Raw genomic sequence first — 27126 nt, forward strand, 5'->3', positions numbered from 1 at the left:
AAGACAAGTTCTACAGCCAACTTCAGGCCACACTACAGAAAACAAAGCGCCAAGATATTGTTATATGTATGGGAGACTTCAATGCCCAAATAGGAAAGAGCAACTCGAATATTGAACCGTGGATAGGCAAGCACGCGGAGGGACAACGGACCGAAAACGGAGATATGCTCATAGATCTTTGTTGCCAAAACGACTTAGTAGTAGGAGGATCTATTTTCCCCCACAAGAAATGCCACAAAGTGACATGGGTCTCACCCAATCGCCGCACAGAGAACCAAATCGATCATGTTATGATAAGCCGAAAGTGGAGACGATCACTTTTAGATGTTCGAAATAAACGAGGGGCCGACATAAACAGTGATCACCACCTAGTTGTCGCCAAAATCAAACTTAAAGTGGCAAGAATCCAGCAGAGCTTTAAGCCAGCAAATCGCAAGTTCAATATCGAGGTGCTCCAAAAATCCACCACAAGGAAACGTTTTCAAGACGAACTCCGCGAGCGTTGCGAGAATATAAGTAAAACCCAGGTTAGCCTGGAAGAACATTGGAACTCCGTTAGTGACGCTTTTCGGAAAAGTTGCGAGGTTGTGCTTGGCTACGAGCAAAAACCAAAGAAGCAGTGGATCTCAGGAACCACTTGGGAGATGATCCAGGCGAGACACGAAAAGAAACTGCGGATTAATTCCGCTCAGTCCGTAGAAACTAAGGAAGAGCTAGCATACGAGTATTATTTATGCGAGTCCAAAATCAAGCGCAACCTCAAAAAAGACAAACGTACTTGGACTGAAGCCATAGCACAAAAGGCGGAGCTGGCTGCGTACTCAGGAAACATGAGGGAATTGTATAAATCTACAAGGACCCTCTGCAATAAACCTATCGCTGACAAACCACTGAAGGACGCAGCCGGAAACTTGCAGGTTACGCTGGAGCAGCAGCTTTGTACATGGCGAGAGCATTTCGCTGAAGTGTTTAGGGCCCCGCCTTCTATAAGGGAGACTACAGTCGTACATTGCCAGACTCTGCCCGATGTTGATGAAGACCCTCCGAGCATAAGCGAGATCATCAAAGCAGTTACATCGTTAAAGTCTGGCAAGGCACCCGCTAACGATGGGATCACGGCTGAGGCTCTGAAAGCGGATGTACATCTCACCGGTGAAATTCTCGAGCCACTACTGACGCGCATTTGGGAACAGGAGCAAGTTCCAACATCATGGAAGGAAGGCATCATTATAAAACTACCCAAAAAAGGAGACCTATCCCAATGCTCTAACTGGAGGGGTATAAATCTGTTACCCATTTGCTCAAAAGTGCTGTGCAAGCTCTTACTCTCGAGGATGGCAAAAGTGATTGACAGCAAGCTCAGAGATGAACAGGCAGGATTTAGACCAGGGCGTTCATGTGCGGACCAGATCAACCTCTTGCGAATGGTCCTAGAACAATGTCGGGAGATGCAGTGTGAGGTTTTTGCTCTATTTGTGGTCTTTGAAAAAGCCTTCGATAGGGTAAAATGGGCTAGCATATGGAGGGTTCTGAAGCTTAACGGTGTGCCAGAGAAGCTGATCAACATTATCAAAGCACTCTATCATGGATCTTCGTGTAGAGTGCTTCACAAGGGAAAACTCACAGAGAGTATAGATGTCACAGCAGGCGTCAAACAGGGTTGTTTGCTTTCCCCACTGCTATTCCTGATGGTGCTCGACGACGTGATGTGCAGGGTTACCAGCAGAGGTCGAAGAGGCTTGCCTTGGACATCCGAGAAAGACCTCGAGGATATCGACTTTGCAGACGACCTCTGCCTTATAGCAACCACGCGTGAGCAACTCCAAGACAAGGCAGAAGATCTAGCAGAAGAGGCTGAAAAGGAAGGATTGCGCATTAACTACAAGAAAACAAAGGAAATGCGCCAGAACACCACCGATTCAACTTCAATGCTGATCAAGGGAAACCAGATTGAACAAGTGGCTAGCTTTTGCTATCTGGGCAGTATTGTCGACCAGAGTGGAGGAACGGAAGCAGACATTGAAGCACGAATAAACAAAGCCCGAGCCGCATTCGGCCAGCTTAAACCTGTGTGGAACTCCTCTACCCTGACGAGAAGAACCAAAGTGAGGATCTTCAATTCCAATGTAAAGGCCGTGCTGCTGTACGGGTGCGAAACCTGGTTTGTCCGCAAAGATCTAATGACGAAGCTCCAAGTGTTTGTGAACAAATGCTTAAGGCAAATCCTTCGCATCTTTTGGCCTAACTGGATCACAAACGCTCACTTATGGAGAATAACCGGACAAACACCCGTGCACAGGGAGATACAGACGCGAAAATGGCATTGGATTGGACATATCCTCAGGAAACCTGACACCCACCTATCCAAAGTGGCCCTGACCTGGAAGATGCCCGGCAAGCGGAAACATGGTCGCCCTAAATCCACTTGGCGTCGTTCTGTGGAGCAAGAACTGGGTGTATTGGGGATGGGGTGGGAGGAGGTTACCCAAGCTGCCCAAGACCGTAGTCAATGGAAAGACAAGATTCGGGCCCTACACCCCAGCAGGGGGTAACAGGAAAAGAAGAAGAAGAAGATAGGTGATTGCACTAATGATCTCTCGTGTGATTAAGTCTGCTCATAGATCCAAGTTCAAAAGACTACCTGACTTTCTGTTTAATTGTATATCTTAACCTGTCTTATGTGCAATAAAATGTTTACATACATACATACATACATACATACTACCTTAAGAAGAATACAGTGGATCTTATTAACCTATCAAGTAAAACTAATTGTGCTTTAAATGATCGTAATAATAAATAATTAGAAACAATTTTACACATATCGACTTTTCCTCAAAAGTAAGAAATGCAATAGCATTAATTGTGAAACATGTTCAATGTAAACAATTGTGAAACATGTGTAATGTAAGTACACAAAACATGTTGAAATAAATAAGTGCATAATAAACATTTACGTACAATATATCGACACAAAACAAACATTATAACTTGGATACTTTTAAATGAAGAATCACAGAAAGAAAGAAAGAGATTAAATGTTTATACTTCTTTTATTTCAAAAATTGTCTCGAATGAATGATATTGACTTCGTATATCGAATTGAACGGCAATTGTGCAAGGAAAGACCTAAGCCCTCCTACGTGTATACGTACAATGCGGCCGGTCAACTCTACTGTCGTGAGTGTAAAAGAGTTTTTAAGAGCAAGTTTGGCCTGGCCAGCCACATAAGAGCTCATGAGAGGGAGAAACCTTGATTGTTGAGGTCGCCGTCATCGAAATCGATGAGGAGGACTATATAAATCGAATTGAATCTAAAACACTTGAAAAACTTGATGCTAAAGACTCCAAACTAAAGATTCTCTAACACTAAGTAACTTGTTATAAACGCACATGCACACTGTGCTATAAATAGCAAAAAACGATCAAAATGAAATAATTTCCAAGTTTCTTGGCAGTCACCGGTAGACGTACTCGACAACTATTAGCGGAGTCACTTGCGAGAAATAATCGCGTAAAGAGTTGCCGAAATATTGCTGTACATTTTTGTATTGGCATTGCGCCTAGCCGGCACTGAGATTTGTTATTACTGCACTGGAGAGAATTTTATATACACTCAAACTCTGGGAAAGATTAAGTGCTCCGTGAACAATTTACTGGTTAATAAACAAGCGTTTCTCAATACTTGAATCACATCCAAGTTTTTACAATATTATTTATTTTACACTAAACTTTTTGTACAAATAGATTGGTAAAGCATGATCCGACAAAAGTGCATTATGCAGGTTCTAAATATTACACCTTGAAATTTCTATTATAAATCCTCAGCCTCTCAAATGAAAACTCTTAACAAAATTATGCAGATATTTTCCACAGTATTTTAATCAAATCACGTGGCTAAGCTAAAATTTCTCTTAATTTCAATGTCCGTGTTTATTTCCATTACACTTTTTTATATAATTCTTTTAAATTGTATTTAACACGATATATACAGAAACAGCTTTTAAAAAAAAACAGACGTGTAAATTAAAATGGCCGCATTTTTCCCGGTTTTAGTAACATAAAACACAAACGGCAAGATAAACGCCTAAAGGAATCTCCGCCAGTCAGCGCCTGTCGGACAGAAACAATTCCAAGGTATTTTTCAATTGAAATAGCTTTTTACTTGGTACTTTCTTGTTACCCGAATAATTCACGTGGCTTGGTTCCTATGTTATTAAAAAATTGCTTTAAAACATTTAAAACGCCAACATTTTGACATTTCTAAATGAAACAGACAGAAATTTTTCAAGTTAACAAAACTACTGGAATTAATGTTATTTTATTTTATGTAAGATTATTATTTTATATAGAAACACTTTTAGCAGAATTCAGACGACATTAATTTAATTCAGAAACGTTTTGTTTACGCTAAATTATATTTGATAGCTTCATATTGCAGCAACCCGCGTGTCATCGGTCCGACTTATTATAAGCGATTACCTGCAGAAATAAGGACGGAACCATCCGATACAACATTCAAGCGTCGATTGAGAAACTTTTTACTAGACAACCCATTATATTCAATCAGTGAATTTTTTGACATAACTGTATAATTCATAATCGCATACCATTTTTGACATTTTCCTTGTTTATTATTGTTACTATTTGACGATCCTTCTCAGGGGAAATTTTTCATATAATGTATAATTAATGAAATTAATATTGAATTGTTTTGCTATTATTTAAATTTATTTCTGACGATCACAATGTAGATTCTTATAAATTGACATTAATGTAATTGGTACTGTAATCATATGTTGTGAAATAAATATATCTAATCTAATCTATTATGAAATGTATGTTCTAGCACTTTATTTTTCTTATTTTAAAATAATTTGCCTCGGCCATTTATATTTTACTTATGTCATTTAAGGCTCACAACAACAAAGGTTAAATAAAGGATGAAAGTTAAGTTTGACGACAGTTTTAACCTAGTGACCTTGGCTACAAAACTGCGGGTTCAGAGTTCAAATTACGCGTAGAATATTGTACGATATTAATGTTATGTAGTAAATCATTTTACGGTTTAGACACTTGTTTAAAATAAAATAAAATGACTAATAAAAAAAAAAAAAAAAAAAAATATTTAATGTTAGTATGTCTCACAACAGTTTAAATTCGATGAATGTTATGTATATCACTTTATTGCACGTTAGCAAGATTACACAAAAATAAAAAACAAAGTAATATATGTTAGTATATTTATGAGCAAAATTATTTTTTGCGCTTTTACATGTTACCTAAATTATCGTCAATTCATATTCCTACAACACATGCATTGAACTTTACGTGGGACTTAGTCGATTTGTGTAAAAAATGTTATAAATTATTTTGTATAACGTTTTAATTTTTATTTTTGCAAAATTATTTTAAAACTTTTTGACCACTTTCTAACACTAACACCTCCACCGTGCAAGCGAAAGTAGTCATTCTCACCTCTACAAATGAGCGACATTTAGACACTGTCACTTAAACTTAAATACTGGATACGTATTCTTCACTTACACCTAGTTATTCTAGCGCATCTACACTTTAAGCTGTATTTAGAATTTCGCAATAATTAACTATATATCACTAATTGTAGGCGAGAAGGCGATAAGAAAAACTTTGTACTGCAAGCGCTATCACTTTATGGCACTAAAAAGACACTTTTAAATGTTCACTTTAAATTATAGACATCAAAATTGGAACAAAACACACCGATTATGTTATTTTCGTCATAAAGTGTATGTCATAGTCGTTATTTGTTTACGTTTGCGCGGGGCGACGCGCGCGACTGGTCGCCGGTTGGCAGAGGACTGAGGTGACGTGACAACAGAGTACAGCCTCGCGGCGGCGCCTGCGCGCTGGACGCGACAGAGGCACGTGGATACGTGATAACATAGCCGGCAAAAGCGTGAACAACTCTTGAGTACAGCCAATGAGTTCATGAGGTGCATTTCATATGAGGTTCATGTTGTTTTTATCTTGTATATTTTAATTTAATCTATAATATGCATGTTATTTATAAAATTGTAATTTATTTTAGTAGCTTGTAAGATATTTCCGACATGATTGTAAAATTGTTATGGAATAAATTATCTTATCTTATCTTACAGTATCCTTAAGACTTCACGTATAATTTTAAACTAACACGGGAATCGCGATGCCTGAACAACTCTTGAGTTTGTACAGCCAATGAGTTCATGAGATACAGTATCCTTAAGACTTCACGTATAATTTTAAACTAACACTGGAATCGCGAAGCCTGAACAACTCTTGAGTTTGTACAGCCAATGAGTTCATGAGATACAGTATCCTTAAGACTTCACGTATAATTTTAAACTAACACTGGAATCGCGAAGCCTGAACAACTCTTGAGTTTGTACAGCCAATGAGTTCATGAGATACAGTATCCTTAAGACTTCACGTATAATTTTAAACTAACACTGGAATCGCGAAGCCTGAACAACTCTTGAGTTTGTACAGCCAATGAGTTCATGAGGTACAGTATCCTTAAGACTTCACGTATAGTTTTAAACTAACACGGGAATCGTGAAGCCTGAACAACTCTTGAGTTTGTACAGCCAATGAGTTCATGAGGTACAGTATCCTTAAGACTTCACGTATAATTTTAAACTAACACTGGAATCGCGAAGCCTGAACAACTCTTGAGTTTGTACAGCCAATGAGTTCATGAGGTACAGTATCCTTACGACGACTAATAATTTTAAACTAACACGGGACTTAATCGCATAAAAACTTATGTTTATTTATGGCCTGACGTTTCGAACGTGACGTTACGTTCGTGGTCACAGGCAGACTGGCGAGCCTGAACAATTCTTGAGTACAGCCGATGAGTTCATGAGGTACAGTATCCTTAAGATTACACGTATAATTTTAAACTAACACAGGAATTAATCGCGTAAAAACTTATGTTTATTTATGGCCTGACGTTTCGAACGTGACGTTACGTTCGTGGTCACAGGCAGACTGGCGAGGAATTGTATCAACATCTTACTGCGCGGGTTTTGCGAACTACCCGCACTTGATCTTGATTATTAACGACTTCACGTGACCATAAATATATCATGGAGAACTATAAGATCAGATAATATAGATACATACATAAGATAAGATAAGATAAGATAAGATAAGATAAGATAAGATAAGATAAGATAAGATAAGATAAGATAAGATAAGATAAGATAAGATAAGATAAGATAATGTAAGATAAGATACATTTATTGATAAAATTGTACAAATTTTACATATTACAGACAAACGTAGTCGCCATTTTGCTCACTGGATATTAATATTATCGAAAAAACTCCGTTTCATTATATAATTAACCAAAGCTATCATACATCAGCTTCATATAATTTTTTATTTATTTATTAAAAGATGTGTTTGAAATCGTTCCTAGTTAAATAAGTAATTCATCATCATCATCATTAATTTAAGAGCTCTTGTCGTTGCCTAGCCTAGTTGTTGTCTTGTCGTTGTTGTTATTGTGGTGTTGTTGTTGTTGTCTTGTGTGTGTATTTGTTGTGTTGTTGTTGTTGTGTGTTGTTGTGGTTGTTGTCTAGTTGTTGTTGTTTTAAGTAATTCTTATAATACCTAATTATACAATAGAAAAAAAGTCTAATAAAGGAGCATAGCTATGGTTAATACACAATAAATTCTGTAAAAATATTTAACATTATGTTAAAATCCAGGGGTAAAATGGGGATTTTGTTTGTATAGAACGTTCGTCCACTATCCTCTTACATCGTAAATTATTCCAAAAGTGATTATTATGGTGACCGAAGAGCTGGCGGCTTTCTCGCACAACGTATCAGCATTGCGATACAGCGGGGAAATGCCGCCAGCATCCTTGGTACAATGCCCCAAGGGCCTTTTTAGATTTAAGCTAGTTATTAATTTCGTTTACGTAGTACCACTGTATATATCTTGTATGTAAATAAATTTGTGAAAAATTCCAAAAGAAAAACAAATCAACATCAACCGAAGTTTATTCGGTCGCTTGAATGGCGGAGTGACGTAATAATAATGACGCAACGTCGCAGCTCAACTCTGCGACGCAAAACATTGTAAAATACCTAACACTTGTGTTTTATCGAGTATCGCGCCCGTAATCGCCCTAATTGCAAAATGATCCCAGCGGAGTTAGCTTCAGATGGAAATGAAACGAGTTGTGGAAAATGTCATACCCAGTTGAATTAAGGAAATTAAAAAACTCGACGCCCTGAATGTATTAAAGCCTAGTGCAGGTAAAAAAAACCAAGCAATTTTAACACATTCAGTGCTAGTCAAGACTCATCGCGGATAGTTTCGCCAATAATTATAAAGCATTTTCGCTACACGACGAAAAACTCATGTCGTTGGCTACGAGTGCTACGACGTAGCAATAGCGCTACGACCGTAGATTATTAGTAAATGACGTTTTCAACCAAAAGGTACCACATTGTCGCTTGTCGATAAGGTTGATTTCAAATTGAAGCTATATGGAAATAGCGTCTTACTGACAAGCGACAAGTACCCTTTTGATTGAGAATGGCACATATGAAAGTGAAGGAAGCGAGAGGTATGCCAGGATCGTAGCAAGTGGAAATCCGTGATCTCTGCCTACCCCTCCGGGAAATAGGCGTGATTTAATGTATGTATATGTTACGGGTGAAACCCGATTTTTAGTAACAACACGTTTTCCCTTGTTAAAACTAGTTTCCCAAATTGCCTTAGTAAAGACGCCCTTTCCTTAGGTAGAACAACTTTTCCCGTCCCGTTTAAAATAAATGGTTTAATAAGTAACTTGCACAGCTTCCAAACTTGCGTAAGGGATACAAATTAAGGTATTTTTTTGCTGTGAAGTGTTTTGTCCTCGTATATATATACGTGAGGGCGGTAACACGAGGGCTTGGTGGTAACACTAATAAGACACATCGTGTTTAACGGCGCCGGTTCGGGCTCGTTACGGACCCGGCACGTTGTTACGTAAATCATCCCTTTTACGTTTCGTCCCTTGACGATGGTTGTACGTGAATCTTCACACAAAAATGACACTTGAACGATCGGGTACGCTCGACTTTCGGGATGCGTGGAGCATGTTAAGGGGCCCACTGACTATCAGTCCGCCAGACGATATCGGCCTGTCAGTTAGAACAAAAATTTGACAGTTCCGAACAACTGACAGGCCAATATCGTCCGGCGGACTGGACTGGACTGGAGTCAGTGGGCCCCTTTGTGATTATCACTTGCGTGGCTGTTGAGGGTCTGGACAAGATGACATTCGTTGAGAGAAAACGGAACATACGTACTTATTTAATCATATTATCTATAGTTAACGCGAGAATTATCCATGTAAAATGTGTATGGGGTGTATTTTAAATTCATAAAACGAGATATCCTCCTCCTCCGTCGTTCCCTCATTACTGAGGATCGTGACTCCTTCGAAGAAGTTTCGAAATGGTTTCTCTCCATCGGCTTCTGTCCTCTGCCTCGTGGAGAGCCGTGCTGACCATATACAGTATATACAAGTAGTTATAGACGCGCCACCGAGCGACCGCGGGTGAGAGAAAGAATATTTATATAAAATTTGGGCAGCATAGGATTTTTTTTCTACCTATGATGCCACCCGGTCGTTGATAAGGACAAAACATGGCACTATTTTCTCTTTCCTCTTATAGGAATCGCAATAAGACTATCTTTCTCTATCAAAGAGTGTCAGGCCCTTGGTGCTGACCGACATCTCCAGGCTTCCATAGATAAATAAATACTTACAAAAACCGGCCAAGTGCGAGTCGGACTCGCGCACCGAGGGTTCCGTACTTTTAAGTATTTGTTGTTATAGCGGCAACAGAAATACATCATCCGTGAAAATTTCAACTGTCTAGCTATCACGGTTCATGAGATACAGCCTGGTGACAGACAGACGGACAGCGGAGTCTTAGTAATAGGGTCCCGTTTTTACCCTTTGGGTACGGAACCCTAAAAAACTATCCACGACTCAGGAACATTCGAGATAAATATGTCGTTGAAAATGAAAATTGAAATTGTGTTTAAATAAATTATTTATTTGTAAGTTTAGGTATTTATATTGCATTTTCCCTTGAGTTTTCTTACTGAGTGTTTACCTACGTGTACCTATATAGTATTTTCATCGTACCACTGTTGGTCTAGGCATCCTAGACATCTTTTACAAGCGCGGGCGAGCCAGACATTCTTAATCAGCCCTTCTTTTTGCTTGCTAACTAATTTACAGCGTAAATTTTTTTTACCGCCTGCACTAAATTTATGCTCTATAATTTACACATACTTTATGGTTCCTTTCATATTATTTCAGTTATATTACCGTAGTTGAAGCTTCTTAAGTATACCCTATGCACACAATTTAGTATAGTCTTTTCTAACAGTAACATGCATTACAAACTATAACAGCACAGAATAAGAGTTTTGAATGATTCACGGTTAACTTCACTAACATAGCGGTTTCACCCACGTGTTTTTAATCACTCGCGCGACATGCTTCGGAGAGCCTAGGTCCTAGTAGGTCTAGGTAGGTAGGTGAAGTTAATATGTCTCACGATAGTTTAAATTCGATGATTCACGGTTAGTTTCACTAGACTTATATTGACCGGGATATAGACCGTGATTACTGATGTTTCGGCGAAAATTACTTGACAAACTTTCAGTTCCCAAACTATTTATCCCATATTTTTAGTTGGGCGAAATTTCATTTAGCAAATTTACATAATCCAACCTAACCTAACCCAACCTAGTACGTCATTTTCATTTCGCAAGTATGGGGTTGCGAAATGAAATGGTTCGAAGTAAGGTTATGCCATCGATTGGTTTGCCAAATGAAACTTTGGCAAAAAGTTGGTTGCCAAGTGAAATTTGGCGAAATAAATTTCGCCAAAAAGGAAGTACACCTAAGCACAATATAAAATATAGGAAGCTCAATAACAATACAAAAGGTAATCACGGTCTATATCCCGGTCAATATAAGTCTAGCACAGAATACTATTCAGAAAAACCTTAACAATATTAATCTATAATATTGTCTTCGGTTACCGCGGTAGTTACTCATGAAATAAAACTATGAAAACGGATTATACGGTTTATAGTCTATGATTGTTCATTATTTTAGTATGTGGGTATTTTTGCACTTTGTAATTTTTCCTCAGTCACCCGTTGACCACGAACGCTGTAAAGGGTTCGAAACGTCGGGATGTATTATAAATTCAATATACGCGATATAATCCGTTTTCATAGTTTTATTTCACAATATTAATCTATCATTTATTGGTTCATTTCTGCTTACTTATTTTCTACTTATTTGAGTAGGTTATTTTAAAATGCATTAATATCATTTTCTGCTTTTAAAATGGAAAACATGGAAAACCGGTTATCTTTAGCCGCGTTATAAAGGTATATACAGGTTTCTATTAAAACAACACTATTTAACTAATATACCACCTATTTATCTACACATATTATCTTATATCTTATCGAAGAAAGATTAGTCAAGCTGGGCCTGACAACACTGCAAAAAAGGCGTGAACGCGGCGACTTGATCGAAACGTTCAAAATAATTAACGGATATTACGACTGTCCAGAACTAAGCGATCTGTTCGCTCGAAACTCAAACACGCGCACAAGAGGACACAACCTTAAACTAATAACAACAAAGCACAAAACAAATATCGGCAAACACTTTATTGCAAACCGAGTAGTAAAGGCTTGGAACAAATTACCCTCAGAAGTTGTGAACTCTGCAAGTGTTAATCAATTTAAAAATAGACTAGACAAACTATGCTAACTGTGCTAAGTGAACTATGATTTAGACGTACCAGCATCAGCTGCCTGTCTAAAATGAAATAATAATAATATTTTTTGTGTTATGTTTATAACATTCGATTATTGTCACAATCAACAAACCACTTGGAGTTTGGCGGAGGCGTGGCAAGCGGAATGGGAGCATGGGGACCAAATAAACCCTCTCATCCATCTCTCACCTCGAACACCTCCTACCGGCTACAAAGAGCCCCGCCGCGTATGGTCCGCCCTTAACCGCTTTAGAACCGGAATTGGTAACTGTGCACACCACTGGCACAAATGGGGCTGGAGCGCCTCGCCTGCCTGTGACTGTGGATACCCAGACCAGACCATCGAACACATAGTGCTGGAATGTCCCCTCACAAAATACACGGGCCATGTGAGTGACTTCAATATCCTGGCTGAAGAAGCGGCTGCTTACCTGAGTAGGGCGAAATCTTAATTTTAAGTTTATTTTTGTATCCAGTGACATATAACGAAGCCATACGATAAATAATTGTCACAAACTTATTAATTTTGTGACTACTTGCGAAACTAATAAGGTCTACTTCCGTACTATCTAGTAATACTAATTTCGTGATAACATTTTGCTATAGGTATCCTTTCCTCCCTTTTTTCACAATTACGCGGTTTTCCACTTGACCTACTTTACCCAGGACCTTCCAGAAACCGCCATTTTTCCTCAAACGAAAAAGCAACCGCGCATCTAATTAAAATTTGGAAAGGGTCTCGTAAGCACTTACTAAGAACAGTGACTAACTTTAAATCCCCTAATGGGTGAAAAAGGTTGGCAGAAAAGTTAATACAGCATAATGTGAGGCTCTCGGTTTTGTCTGACACTGCTCGCAACTTTTTGAGACAGAAATAAGTTGTATAATATGTGAAGGTAACTTGAGCTCTCTAGGCGTACGGAGTTTGTTGTGTAAGGATAAATAAGGTCTCAGGGTTTATTACATTATGTCAAGGCTGCCAGATTGGTTACGGGTGCCAAGAAATAAATATAAAGCTAGTGGGTATAGGTATAGGTACATTTACTAATTACTGTACCTTATTTACTCACTAGCGTTTGCCCGCGACTTCGTCTGCGTGGACTTAGTAACAGCAGCTAAAGTAAGTATAGCGCCTGGAAAAATTCTCATAGCAATCATTCAATTTGAGCATATTATGCACATAAATTAGCAGGCACTTCATTAATTATCTCAATTCCACCCCGCTTTTTACTTTCTTAAGGGATGATTTTCGGTATAAAAACTATCCTATGTCCTTCTCAGGGACTCAACCTATCTCTATGCCAAATTTCATCTAAATCGATTCAGCGGTTTAAGCGTGAAGAGGGAACACACAGACAGACAGACAGACTTTCGCATTTATAATATTAATATGGATTTGTACGTTACGCCTTTCCATTAAGGTTCGTGCTATCGAGATTCCAATGTAATTTGTTCTAGTATGGATTCTTAAGTATCTTCTGAATAAAGCGATCTTTAAAATTACCCCCCCCCCCCCATATAGACCCATATAGTGGGAAGATTTGCTGAAGAATGGATGAGGTCTTGGTGGCTCAGTTGGCAGAGCGCTGGAGTATCGATCCAGAGGCCGTGAGTTCAAGTCTCACCCAAGGCAGTAATTTTTCCACTTTTAAATTTATTCTAAGCTTAAAGCTATCTTTAGTTTCCAACCCTTTCATCGTCGATACGACTCTAATTCAGAAATACGGCCAATGACAGTGGCAAAATAATAATTGTCAAGTTGTTGAAACAGGAAATCAGCAAATGAGGCACACATGGCATATGTCACCCTCACGCCGCGGCGACATGGCATTTGGCACGTCGGGCTTCCGGACTCACGTTCCAATGAGCTTTATTACATGTGCGCATTACTCGTAAATTACTTACACGTGTTACACTCAAAGATAATTAAACTGCATTAACTTTGCTTCTAAAATCACTGAAACAGTTTTGAATGATTCACGGTTAGTTTCACTGGACTTATATTGACCAGGAATCACGGTCCATCATGCGTGCTCCACCGTAGACCACATCATCACTTACCGTCAGGTGGGATCGTGGTCAAACGCCTGCCTATTCATCATAAAAAAAATAAAAAATATTCCGGACAATAAAAGTCACTGAACTTTTAATTTTTTTTTTTTACTAGCCTAATTTAGTGTCCCACTGCTGGGCAAAGGCCTCCCCTCGTTTCCTCCACTCGTTTGTAGTGTCCCGCCAATCCGGATAAAATGCGTCTAAGTCGTCCCGCCATCTCCTTTTCGGCCTGCCTGCACCCCGGCCAGCACCATCTATGGTGTTCCGTGGGTCCCACTCGGTAACCATTTTGGCCCACCTTTCAGGGTGCATGCGGCAGACATGCCCAGCCCAGTCCCACTTAAGCTTAGCGGTCTGGACACCTACATCTACAACTCGAGTTCTGGAGCGCAGTTCCGTGTTTCTGATTCTATCAGTTCTTTTAATTAAAATGATATAATTTTTTTGTCCAAAATGTAATTTTTGATACGAGCTTTTATCGCTGACTGTAATTTTCTTTCAACAGGCAAATAAATACACATAGGCAGTTTTAACAAGCCCGAACACAATTAGATTTCAACGCAGAGTACACATCTGGGAACAACAAAGATTATTAATTTCGTTACGAGTTGCCGAGCTCATAGTGCCAAAAGCGCTTACAACCTAAGATTTATAATATTTTCTAGATTGTGACCATTTGTTGTGTTACATTGACCATCGTAGCGAAAGCGTAACATTTTCAGATATGACAGATTCCCCTAAGAACAAATTAAATTATTTTCTATGAAAATATTTTAATTTGTGATTTTTCAAGTAGACACACTACTTCAACCATTTCATTTCATTTGGTTCGATTCCAGCTCTGGACACTGGAGGCTTTGGTCATTTTTTCCTTCGTAAATGATATTTATTTCAGTTTATAGTTTAAATAGTAGTGTGTCTACTTGAAAAACCACAAATTAAAATATTTTCATAGAAAATAATTTAATTTTTTCTTAGAGTATTAATGGCAGCGCCATCTCTCTTCGCTAGCCCGTAATCACCTGAGTTGATTCAGTTAGAAGGTCGAACCATACTGTTCTACCTTAGAGATGGCCAGGGGGCGTCACAAGCCTTCGGGAATTGACATATACTTGGAAATTTCGACCCATGCCACCGTGGCCGGATAGCCGAGCGGTTCAGGCACCTGTCCGGTAAACGAGGTACGCTGGTTCGATTCCAGCTCTGGACACTGGAGGCTTTGGTCATTTTTTCCTTCGTATATGATATTTATTTCAGTTTATGATAGATTCCGTTCAAAACAACAACATACTGTCAAATAAATGAACTTTATGACTAAAATTAGATATGATTAAACGGACACACCCTACTATATAAATTTAAACCGAAAAATTTCATCTCCTCAAAACCGTTAGTCACTTTTTCTTTGGTCTACAACAAACATTTGAGTTTAAATTTATTAAACTACTTATTTGATGCAACGCTCAATTTTACCAGCTGATAAACATCCAAAGATCCTTTTGAAAACAGAATTTTAAGCGTCTACAACTCGCCGTCTTCAAACTAATACGATTACTTTAATTCAGTCCCGGAGATACGTAGCGAGGTAATTTAAGTTCAGAAATAAGGCTTGCATCTTGCATTAATTAAGCACAATGTTGTATGTTTGTAGTCTTTAGTGTTTCAAATGTACACGTCGAAAAGCAAAGCAGGAAAAGGATTTATTTTACAAAATAGTAATATTTTAATAACAATTTTTTTCTTTTTTTTTTTGATTTTATGGTAGGAGTTTAGAGTAATATTAGCTCTATCATATCCATGTGATGACGCCGGGATGTCCCGAAGGGGCATCCCGGGGGAAAAGAATGAGTTGCCTGCGTCCTGAAGGGACGCAGGTCTTTACCTCCGTAGAGGGTGTTAGATTATGTTTAATAACAAAACTTCAGACACAGATATATTAAAACGGCAACCTGAAATGTCAAATCCTCCCAGTGGCGTAACTAGGGGGGGGGCAGAGGGGGCAAGTGGCCCGGGCGCCATCCAAGGGGGGGCGCCAAAATGGGCAAAGGGCAGCAGGGAAACTGTTGTCAGTCGTCAGGGGGCGCAAATTTGGTGACTGCCCCGGGCGCCATATCATCTAGCTACGCCCCTGAATCCTCCTCCTTGCATCGGTCTTCTCATCACTGAGGGTCGTGGTCACTTCTAGGAAACAGCTTGTCGGTCAATTTGCCGCCACCTCCTTCTGTCTGTCGCCGAGTGTAGGGCACCGTGGAGCGTTACATCAAGGGCTGAGCGAATTTGGTCTGTCCATCGATTGGGCGCCTGCGTCTCGGCTTCGATTTTACCAGTGATTACCAGCTTTTCCAGGTTATAACTGTCTTTCCTGACAATGTGGCCTGGTTGTGATGTTCAGTTCATCAAGGATCGATGCATAAGTGCGGCGAGTTGTCCAGTGTATGTTCAGCATCCTCCTCCAACAACACATCTCAAAGGCATCAATTCGGTTACGGTCAGCTTTCTTAAGGGTCCATGTCAAATACTAAATAAAAAAGACGAAGCCATAAAGTGTTGAAGGCCAGATTCGAATCAGCGTCTTTAGCTATCGCAGCTAACGCCATGAACCTCTAGGCCACCTCGTCACGGCGGAACCTGTTCCAATTTCTCGACTATATCCATCTTCTGTTCTTTGTCGTTTTGCTCTTAACAGAGCGGTCGTGGTCACGTTGAGGCGTCCGCATCGGCAATAGAGTCGGACACAGCTCTTCGCACGATCTCCCGCCATCTCTCCCTGTTGGTAGACTGTCTGGCACAGTCAGATACGCGGTTTCCAACTGATTTTATTTCGTCAGTCCAGCGCATAGGTGACCTGCCGCGCGATCTGGTTCCCTCCACTTTTCTTTGTAGGTTCATTCATCCATTTTAAAAAATAACTATTATAAAAAGGGTCACTTACGCTTAAGCACGATGTTGTCACTGGAACCTACATACTATGTTGGATGTTTGTTTGTCTTTAGGATTTCGAATGTCGTGGAGCAAAAGAAAAGGATTTATCTTACTATCTTATAAAAGTGCAAGTTTGTATTCTTCGATGTTTCAGTTGATTGTATCTAGATGTTGTTAAAACTTGGCACACAGATAGATAGTTTGTATATTCGTTGCTCAGTCACAGTTTTCATATAAAAAAGAGGTAAAGAAATTACAGATTAAAAAGAGTAGCTACTTAATACAGCAACTCGTAAAGTTAGAATGTATTATGTATAAAAATGTAATGTAGTTAACGTTTTAAACGAATTGTTCATAAGGTTTATTTAAGTAGTTTTAAAAGCGGTGTGCCACTTCTAATTTATGAGTTTTGACATTTATGAATAGAAATGCTTTAAGTTACATAATTCACCTACTTTGATTCTGCAGATGTATCTGAAGTATCCGATAATACTGAACAAGGATGATATAATTAACAACATGCATTGAAACAGTATCTTAACTTTCAAAGCGCGACTAATCAAAACCCTTTCAAATCCCTCACGTTGCTGCACGTACGAATACGTTACATACGTTAGTATAATACATATGACGCAATACAGCCTATTCGACGCTTTCAATCTCAATTCGATCTATATTTGACATAACACTAAGGAATGCAAACCGGTTTTTATGTGTATGAAATTTCGGTTAATAACCGGTTTTTTTATACAATTAAAAACCGGTTTGCATTCCCTACATAACACGACTCGCACCACTTTGCGCTCACCAATAGCGTTGGATACATATATTGCAATCCATACTAATATTATAATCCATACTAATATTATAAATGCGAAAGTCTGTCTGTCTATCTGTCTGTCTGTCTGTGTGTTACCTCTTCACGCTTAAACCGCTGAACCGATTTAGTTGAAATTTGGTATACAGATAGTTTGAGTCCCGGGGAAGGACATAGGATACTTTTTATCCCAGAACTCACCCCTCAAGGGGGTGAAAAGGGGGGTGGAAATTTGTATGGGGAATCAATAACCGCTGAACCGATTTAGATGAAACTTGGTATGAGGATAGTTTGAGCTGTGGGAAAGGATATAGAATAACTTTTACCCCCGAAATCATCCCTTAAGTGTGTAAAAAATGGGGTGGAAATGTATAGTGTGGACCAATTTGGGGGTAAAAAAAGGGTGGATTAAAAAGCAGATTTGTTTAAAAATTAAGGTACCCAAATTACTAATTCCACGCAGACGAAGTCGCGGGCAAAAGCTAGCTTTACTATAAAATAAATAAATAAAAATATTAGGGAACATCTTACACAGATCAACCTAGCCCTTAACTTAGCAAAGCTTATACTATGGGTGCTAGGCGACGATATACATACTTTTATAGATAAACACATACATACATAGAAAACACCCATGACTCGGGAACAAATATTTGTGTTCATCACACAAATAAATGCCCTTACCGGGATTCGAACCCAGGACCATCGGCTTCACACCCACTAGGCCAGATCGGTCGTCAAAAATCTAAATCTAAATGTTAAATTTTTAGTTTTGTGAAGATATGACCTTGCCACGACACGCAATGTATCGCGCATCCACCAACAAATGCGAGCGAGGTGACATGACTTCAAGCCAAAATCTAAACTTAGACAAAATCTTGAAATACGAAAAGCTACCAAATAAGATGCAATGCTGGAACGCGATTCAGGTATAACAAGTTGTTATAGTTTTGATACGACTTCACGCTGATTAGTGTATGCGAAATGAAGTCGTGAGTGAGATGCGCGAGAATCACCAAGACGATCATGAAGGTCGTGTCAAAACCAGTTCAAAGCCATAACAAATTGTTAAATCTGAATCCGGCTGGTGTCTTGTCAATAGGTAGTTGAGATTTCAAATTTCGAACATGCCTCAAGGCTAGGGTAAAGATCATCGGCGGATCCAATTGGGCGCAATCAAGCGGCCGTCAATCAACGAGTCGCCTTACTTAATTACCAACCCTCGCATGTGGAGCTAGCTTTACCTAAATACCCCAACCAATTTTCAACCTTAAAACTAGAACAACACAGTCCAAATTCAAATGAAAAGATGATAGTGTCAATGCAATATTGTTAAAGCGAATTTGAACTTTGACTAGTACAAGATAGGGTAGATTTTTGAATGGCTTTGGATACAAGTATATAAATGTGTGTGTGGTAGATAATTTGAGTTACGTCGTTTTTGGGTTAGGTTGCACGTTAACACTTTATTAGCTAAATCGGTTTTCTACATGGCCTAGAAATAGAGGAAGGCAATTATTGAACACTGTGCTTATACCAAAGATAGATATAACTCCGTAATAGATGGATACAGTCTAAGGAAAAAACGTGCCTCGAAAATCAAGAAAATTTTATTCTCGTTCAGAGGGCGCTACTAGTTTTGGCCTACTGTCGTATAGATGGCGTTGACGGTTTCGTTTGTTATTTAACAATTTTAACGCATATCAGTGAAGGAACATAGGTCAAAATCATAAAAATAATTAATGCAAATAAAAAAAAAATTATCTATATTTAAATACATTTTATCGTATTTTTATAAATCTTCATTTTTAGTTTTAAAGTGTGTCGACAGATGGCAGTGAATTTACTGGGGTTACAAAATTTACTATGACAGTACCGCTCTAGTATAAGTTACTCTATGCTTATACTAAATGTACATAATGATACTGTTTAATTTTTTTTTAGTACCATACATTATCTTGTTATGACTTATGATTGCTGCTGTTTGTGTAAAACAGTCCCATGATTGGTAACTAGACTCAAATAGATAATCTGCTTTAAAATACGAGGCCTAGTTACTGTTTTTGCTTACGAGATTAACTTCAAACCTCAACTTTTTTATTACAACTATGCTATCATGCTCCAGGCTCCCTTTTCCCCATTATTCCCCGAGGAACCCTTTCTCTGGGATAAAAGGAAAGTTATTTTCAAACAGGTTGTTTTTGACATCAAAGTATTTTCGAAAAAGGTTAAAAAATATTGCATTACGCTTGGTTCGCGTACTTTATTTGTAGTACGGGTTTTTCACAGTTTTTGTCGTTTTGTTGCATGCTTATTAAGGCTTCAATAGATTTTTGCTATCACCATATTACTTAGCTTAAAAAGCTAAGCTTTTTTTATAGAATAAAGTATCGTTTCTTTTTATATAATTTCTTGTATAAAGCGAGTAAAGGTGACGTTCGGATTCATACTGCACCAACATTACTGCTGCGGTATATTTTAATTCGTAAACATTTGTGCTTTTTTCAACCAAAAGGGTACTTATTGTTGGTTGTCAATAAGGCGCTATTTCCATATAGCTTCAATTCGAAATCAACCTTATCGACAAGCGACAATGTGGTACCTTTTGGTTGAAAACGTCACATTTGTATACTAATCCGCAAACTAGTAATAAATTATAGCATAGTACAAACCAAACCGCTGTAATCTTCCCTTCTGCATAACAGTATCAATCTTAAACTAATTTACTCATGAACACAAGCCCTGATTGCATTAAAATTGCTATAATTTTCCTCGTCCATTTTGTTATTACGTCTGCCGTGAATGTCATGTAAATGAGCACATGTTTTATTAGGTGGGTACATAGAACTAGGGGCCCATTTACCGAATGGTATTAGTCTTATATTATTAGTGTGTTGCCATGGTAACCCATACGATTTGACAGTTCGTGGACTATTATTATTAGTCTAATACCGTTCGCGAAATGGGCCACAGGTATATTTTTCGGAGCCTCGCGCTATTGTTAGTTGAATTACCTTGCTCCTTCAATTTGTAACAAAAAGGGCAGGGCGGACAAACTAATTTCGAACTTAAAAACGATACAATTTAATAGTATAACAATTTCTGAAATAATCAAGTTTGACAAATTGTCATTTTAACAATATGTATTAACACTAAAAAGCGTTAGATATAAATCACGAAATGCACCATCTACTAGCGAAATCTAGTGGATCAAAATAGTCAAACTTAATAAAACCTAGTCAATATAAATTTCCTCTAAATGAAAAACAGATTTATCATCACCAAGTTTTATGTTTATTTGCCTACGGACAGAATTAAATGAAAGAAACCTTGCAATCGACAACGAAGACAATTCAATTAAAACAAAAAGGTTACTTATTAAGAAACCGGCCCATTAAAAATAATACAGATACCGAACAATCTACATCTCAATGCCGTTCCTGAAACACCTAATTTTCCAAAATGCACTTTAATCAATCGGTTTAGAGACTACAAGTTTTGGGGAGGTTATTTTCGCATGGCAAGCTTAAGTTTGTAAAACCGAGCAGCACGTTAACGATCGGATAGGCTGGTTCAAAGAATGTATTTGCCTCAGTCGCAAAACATTGGAAAAAAATCGCTCTCGTGTTTTCTGCTCGGCGAGATGAAAGGGATTGCTCATGTCGCCTTGTAGCGGTAAATATATAAAATATAGAGAGTATGTTTGTACTTATAATAGTACTTTTATGCTGAAATATACTAGTGACGTAATCCAGCTGTTTATTGCTATTTTGAATAATTTTCTTTTTGCAGGGTTTATAACCATAGAGGTACCTATTTAAATGATGAAGATGATCCATTCCTGTTATCCCTCACTCGGCTGGAAAGAGCTGGGAGTACTCGCTCAAGATTGTGAAAAATGGAGAATTCTTCTTCGAGCCCTATGTCCCTAATAAGGAATAACAGGAGGTATAAATAAAAAATAAAATAAAATAAATAAATCATTTATTCAGACGAAATAAACCCTATCTTACATTAATTTCTTCTGCCAAACTGCATGACAGTTTGTTGGCAGAGGGGACTCCCTTAAAACAGGTGGGTAGTCTTATCTAATTACATACTAAGTTAAACATAGCCTACTTAGGTACATCTTAGTGTTTACGGTAACTTCAATTTAACTTTGTCTAACAGAAACATTTTTATTTTACGCTTAAACATCCTAAATGACTTACATTTCCTTATATCATACGGTATATCATTATACAATTTGGGGACCAGGTACTTCCTACTTCTTTTTCCATAATAATTATTACCACACGCCGGAACCTCTAACATTAAAATAGGTAACAATAAAATTTTCTTCAAAGGAATTGAAATACACAATTATGATATCATCATCATCATCATCATCATGTCAGCCGATAGACGTCCACTGCTGGACATAGGCCCAAGGCTCGCCACTCTGACCGATCTTGTGCCGCTCGCAACCACCGAATTCCCGCGACCTTCACCAGGTCGTCGCTCCATCTCGTTGGAGGCCTACCGGCAGTTCGTATTCCGGTACGCGGACGCCACTCCAGAACCTTCCGGCCGTATGATATCATTGGTTTTAAACTTTTAACATACGTTTGTGCGTATTAAATGGCTGCCAAGAGTGCGAAGGCTAAAAAAAGGACAATCGGAAACAGTTATTGCTCAGATAAGTTGGTGTCGGAGAGTCGAATGGAGTTCTAAGTAAAACTAAACATTCCGTAGATGTGTTATATTATCGGTAGTCAAGTATAAGCCAATGACCTATAAAAAGATCTCCCATTACATTTGATTGTAAGTTTTAATTTTGACAAATCATAATTGCATTTCTTTTGGCGATTTTTGGTGTGTGAGCGGTGTATCATGTAATATTTATTCCAAATAACCAGAAATTCACCTATTAAAAGTGGCGTACCAAAAGGTGGTTAGTACCTACGACTCCTGTTCGAGGCCATGAATTTTAAAGTTTTTCTTTAACTTAGTTAAAAACTCTTAATTCCATTAACAGGTCTGCTTCATACAATATTAATTTCCTTAAAAGTATACGTCATCCCGTTGTGAAATATTCTCTGCTGCGGCGTCGAATATTCTAATAAAATATAAACAGAATATCACGTGAGCCGTCGACCTCGTGACCTTATTCGTTCGCCGGCTACACTGACTTTCAAAAAGCCTTATCAGCCGAAGAAATTTATATTAAGAATACCTTTTTTAGGAAGAGGGTTGGAAAGTAGGTACTTTAGAAGCGTCCAAAGCGTACACAATGATGGTTGAGCGTCACGCGTAACAATGTCGCCATTCTTTCCGTAATTTGGGTTGCTTCAAGATGGTGTACATAATTTGGGATGTTTGGTGAATTTTTTGTAATAAATCAGATGCGTGCATCTGTTAGCTGGATATTTTATCGTCACCTTTAAGTACTATTCAATACAGTCGACTGCAGCAGTACCTATTACAGCGCGACATTACTGCAGGAAACGTCAAATTTCTCGATAAAATTATATTTTGACATTTCGTCAGTCAAATCGATGTTGTTGCCCGGAATTTTGACATTTGTGGTGTGTAGCTTAAACAGTAAATTCGTTTTTGAATTGGGTCGTTCAAGGATTTCAGTTTCGTTTAGCCATGTCGGAGCCCCCCGTCAGCTGTCGGACCGATAATATTTGTTTGTGTGTGTGTTTATTGTAGTGTGCGTGATCGCTAAAGATGGCGCCTTGTGGCCTGACGCCCTGTCTACAGGGATGTAGGATCCTACATCCGCCCAGATATGTGACACGCTAGTTAAGAATCGCAATTGCCTATACAACTCTCTGCTTTCGCCCTTCGACCATACGCTTTGTCTAAACCTTGAGTATTTTTTTTAAATGTAATAGGAAGCAAACGAGCAGACAAGCCGCCTGATGGGAAGCAGTCATCGCCGCCCATGGACATAAGCAACACCAGAGGAGCCACTTATGCGTTGCCCACCTTTGAGAACCCTAAATACCTAAAAATAGATTTCCAGGAATCAAAGAATTAATAAATCAAATACCATTGCAAGCATAATACGTGAGGGTGCGAACACAATTAAATTTAATAAAGGCATCTAACCCCGGCACGGGAAGCGGGGTCGGCTCAAGAATTAACGGCCTAATAAATTATAATTCTTTTGTTGTTGCCAAAAGATCGTCGTTAACAAGTTTTCGGAAATGGACACGGGCTGTGTTTCATCGTCTTTGTGCTGAACGTGCTGAGAACGTCAGAATTTTGGTATGTGAGTTCATTAAAACTTGTATCTGTTGCTAGAGTCTCTCTTCTTCCTACCCTTATCCCACGTTATGTGGGGTCGGCACAACATGTTTTTCTCTTCCATTCTCCTCTTTCTTCATCTTTCGTCACCTCAGCACTCACTCCTTTCTTTCTCATATCCTCTTTCACACAATCCATCCATCGCTTTTTGGGTCTACCATACGCTCTCCGTCCATCAACATTCATCCCTAACATTCTTTTGCCTATATGGCATTCATCCCTCCTCATCACATATCTGTTGCTAGAGTCAGACCAAGAGAAAAGTCTGCAACGATTTTGATAACACACGCAGCGCAAGTGTTATTTTAAACGTCAAATTTTTATGAAATTATGACGTACAAATAACACTTGCACTGCGTATGCTATCAACTCGTTGCAGACTTTACTTGGTCTAACTCTATCAAGTTTCGTAAAGGGTATACACCAATGCTATTGTGTTACATTCCTACTAATATTAAAGTAACTGTCTGTCTGTCTGTTACCTCTTCACGCTTAAACCGCTACACCGGGTTAGATGATGAATCGAGACAGTTTGAGGCCCGAGAAATAGTTTAAGGAAATAGGATAGTTTTTAGGTTTCCGTACCCTAAGGATAAAAATGGGACCCTATTACTAAGACTCCGCTGTCCGTCTGTCTGTCATCATCTCATGAACCGTGATAGCTAGACAGTTGATATTTTCACAGATGATGTATTTTTGTTGCCGCTATAACAACAAATACTAAAAACAGAATAAATTAAATATTTAAGTGGGGCTCCCATACAACAATCGTGATTTTTTGCCATTTTTTGCGTAATGGTACGGAACCCTTCGTGCGCGAGTCCGACTCGCACTTGGCCGGTTTTTATCAACCATCATCCTCATCATCCCACGCAGAGTCGCGGGCAGAAGCTAGTGGAGCTTAAATTAAGCAGGCATTAATTACAAATTATATCTTTTAAATTCCATTCATCTTAATTGACAAAATTAACAATGGAATCAGAATATTTAACAAAAGTACTTCATTAAATTTTTCAAATAGGTAGCAAAATAAATTAATCAGATATGTACCTACATTTTATTCAAAGAGGGCTGTTTCTAAAATTCTTTTACCAAATACATTTCCATATATCTTTTGAATATTCATCCTCACAAAGAAACACGCGTAAGATACAAAATCCAACGAAAATGCCTTCACCCGTTCGAATCAAAATATTTATACCCCGGTATATTTTCAACACACCTTCAAAATGTGTTACTTTTGTTGCGTGCGAAAATTCAGGGCACAGACCCTTTCGTCCCTCCAGCCAACCCTTTATGGCATGAGGGTAATTATGCCCTTACCGCACATGTGCATTTTAAAGTAATATTAACGCCTAACTACTGATGTATCGAGGAAAGTTGAATTACATCCTTCGTTTGAAGGTTGTGTTGGTAATCCATGTTTAGGAAATTATTTACTCGAGATATGTAAGTTTTCAGGGACTTTGATAAGTATGTATAATATTTCAGGCATTTTCTGTATTTAAAATGACAAAAAAATATTATTATCTGTTTCTACATGAAAAAAAATGGCCAATAGTATGATTTTTCTTAAGAGTTAATTAAGAGTTAGTTCTTAAGAGTTAGTTCCAGATCTAGAGCAGAGCCCAACTAGGGAGGTACCTCCACCTTACAGAAAACCGCAGCCAAATAACACTAGACCCTACTAATAGTGTTGTGTTCCTGTCGGTGAGTAAGGTTGCCAGAGCTCGAGGGAGAGGAGTGTTAGGGTCGGCAACGCGCATGTAACTCCTCTGGAGTTGCAGGCGTACATAGGCTACGGAGACTGCTTAACATCAGGCGGGCCGTATGCTTGTTTGCCACCGACGTAGTAAAAAGAAAAAAGGCAATCTTACACACATATGAACTTTTGAATAAAAGATAGATACAACATAACTAAAAAAACATATAAAACTCATCAAAAACGATATTATTAACGGGTGACGGGAGTCACCCGTTGACCACGAACGCTGTAAAGAGTTCGAAACGTCGGGATGTATTATAAATTCAATATACGCGATATAATCCGTTTTCATAGTTTTATTTCATAAGTAACTATCGCGGTAACCGAAGACAATATTACTGTGACTGAATTCAAATATCAGTATATTTTAATCACTTTAACGTAATTATGCACTTGTTATTTTAAAATTTTATGTTATCATACAAAACGTTTAATATTTAAATTTGAAAGACGTGATGATATTTCTAAATAAACTCGCAGATATTTAACAGGACAGGTAATTAACCCAGTAATTAAAAAAATAAACGAATTTGAAACACGGCAGCAATTTTAAAACATTTTTCAGAAACACGAGGTTGTCGTGATTACCGAACGTAAACGGTGAATGGTTATCAATTATTTTTCAACTGACCGACATCGTATAGTTAACTTGACATTAATTACACACTATCACGTCACGAGGGCATAGAGTAGTACAGTCGCCATCAGATATATCGGAGCGGCCGAGGTGTTTACAATATCTGAACACGCACTCTAACGCCTTGACTATAGAGGCGTGTTCAGATATCTGTGAGCGCCTCGGCCGCTCCGATATATCTGATGGCGACTGTACGCTAACGGTACCGTTTAATTACGTGTTTTTCATAATAAAAATGTAACAGTAAATTAACGGACCAATTCGAACAATGATCTAGATATCAACTAGATATGCACTAGATATGAAACAGAAACGATAACGAGATATTTAAAGAAGTCATGTCAAATTTGACATTTCCGCGATTCCGAATGTCCTCTTGAACGATCTCTTGAAAGATTTGCTTAAGATATTACTTAGACATCCAATGGATATCCCAAAACGTCACAATAATTGTAGCGTGAAATGACAATTGGTTTCTCGAATCGAACTGCAAAAGATAACTAGTTGAGAACTAAACTATAAAGTATCTATTAGATCTCGTATTGTTCTCGTATAAATGACCCGGGTATGTCCTTAAACTACGTCCAAAAGAGAGGTATGGGCACTGTGAATGACATCTCGCTTTGTGTGGTAGGGCACAGCACAGCGGATGTCATTCCAGATCTAGAGCAGAGCCCAACTGGGGAGGTACCTCCACCTTACAGAAAACCGCAGCCAAATAACACTAGACCCTTCTAATAGTGTGTTCCTGCCGGTGAGTAAGGTTGCCAGAGCTCGAGGGAGA

The 27126-nt window shown here is 38.5% G+C and overlaps 1 protein-coding gene across 2 annotated transcripts in view; it reads right to left on the minus strand.

Moving 5' to 3' along the window:
* LOC134745320 (uncharacterized) overlaps positions 1-27126 on the minus strand; it is a 621323-nt gene that overhangs the window by 484691 nt on the left and 109506 nt on the right. Inside the window, exon 1 of one of the 2 annotated variants that reach the window (XM_063679332.1) lies at positions 5479-5929. The exons of the other annotated variant lie outside the window; for it this stretch is intronic. Within the exon in view, the coding sequence (XP_063535402.1) occupies positions 5479-5497 (19 nt within the window). The 5' untranslated portion in view covers positions 5498-5929. Of the gene's footprint in view, positions 1-5478; positions 5930-27126 lie in introns of those variants that run through there. 2 annotated transcript variants of the gene reach the window in all.

This window comes from Cydia strobilella, chromosome 1, assembly GCF_947568885.1.
Source record: "Cydia strobilella chromosome 1, ilCydStro3.1, whole genome shotgun sequence".
In the NCBI taxonomy this organism is placed as follows: domain Eukaryota; kingdom Metazoa; phylum Arthropoda; class Insecta; order Lepidoptera; family Tortricidae; genus Cydia; species Cydia strobilella.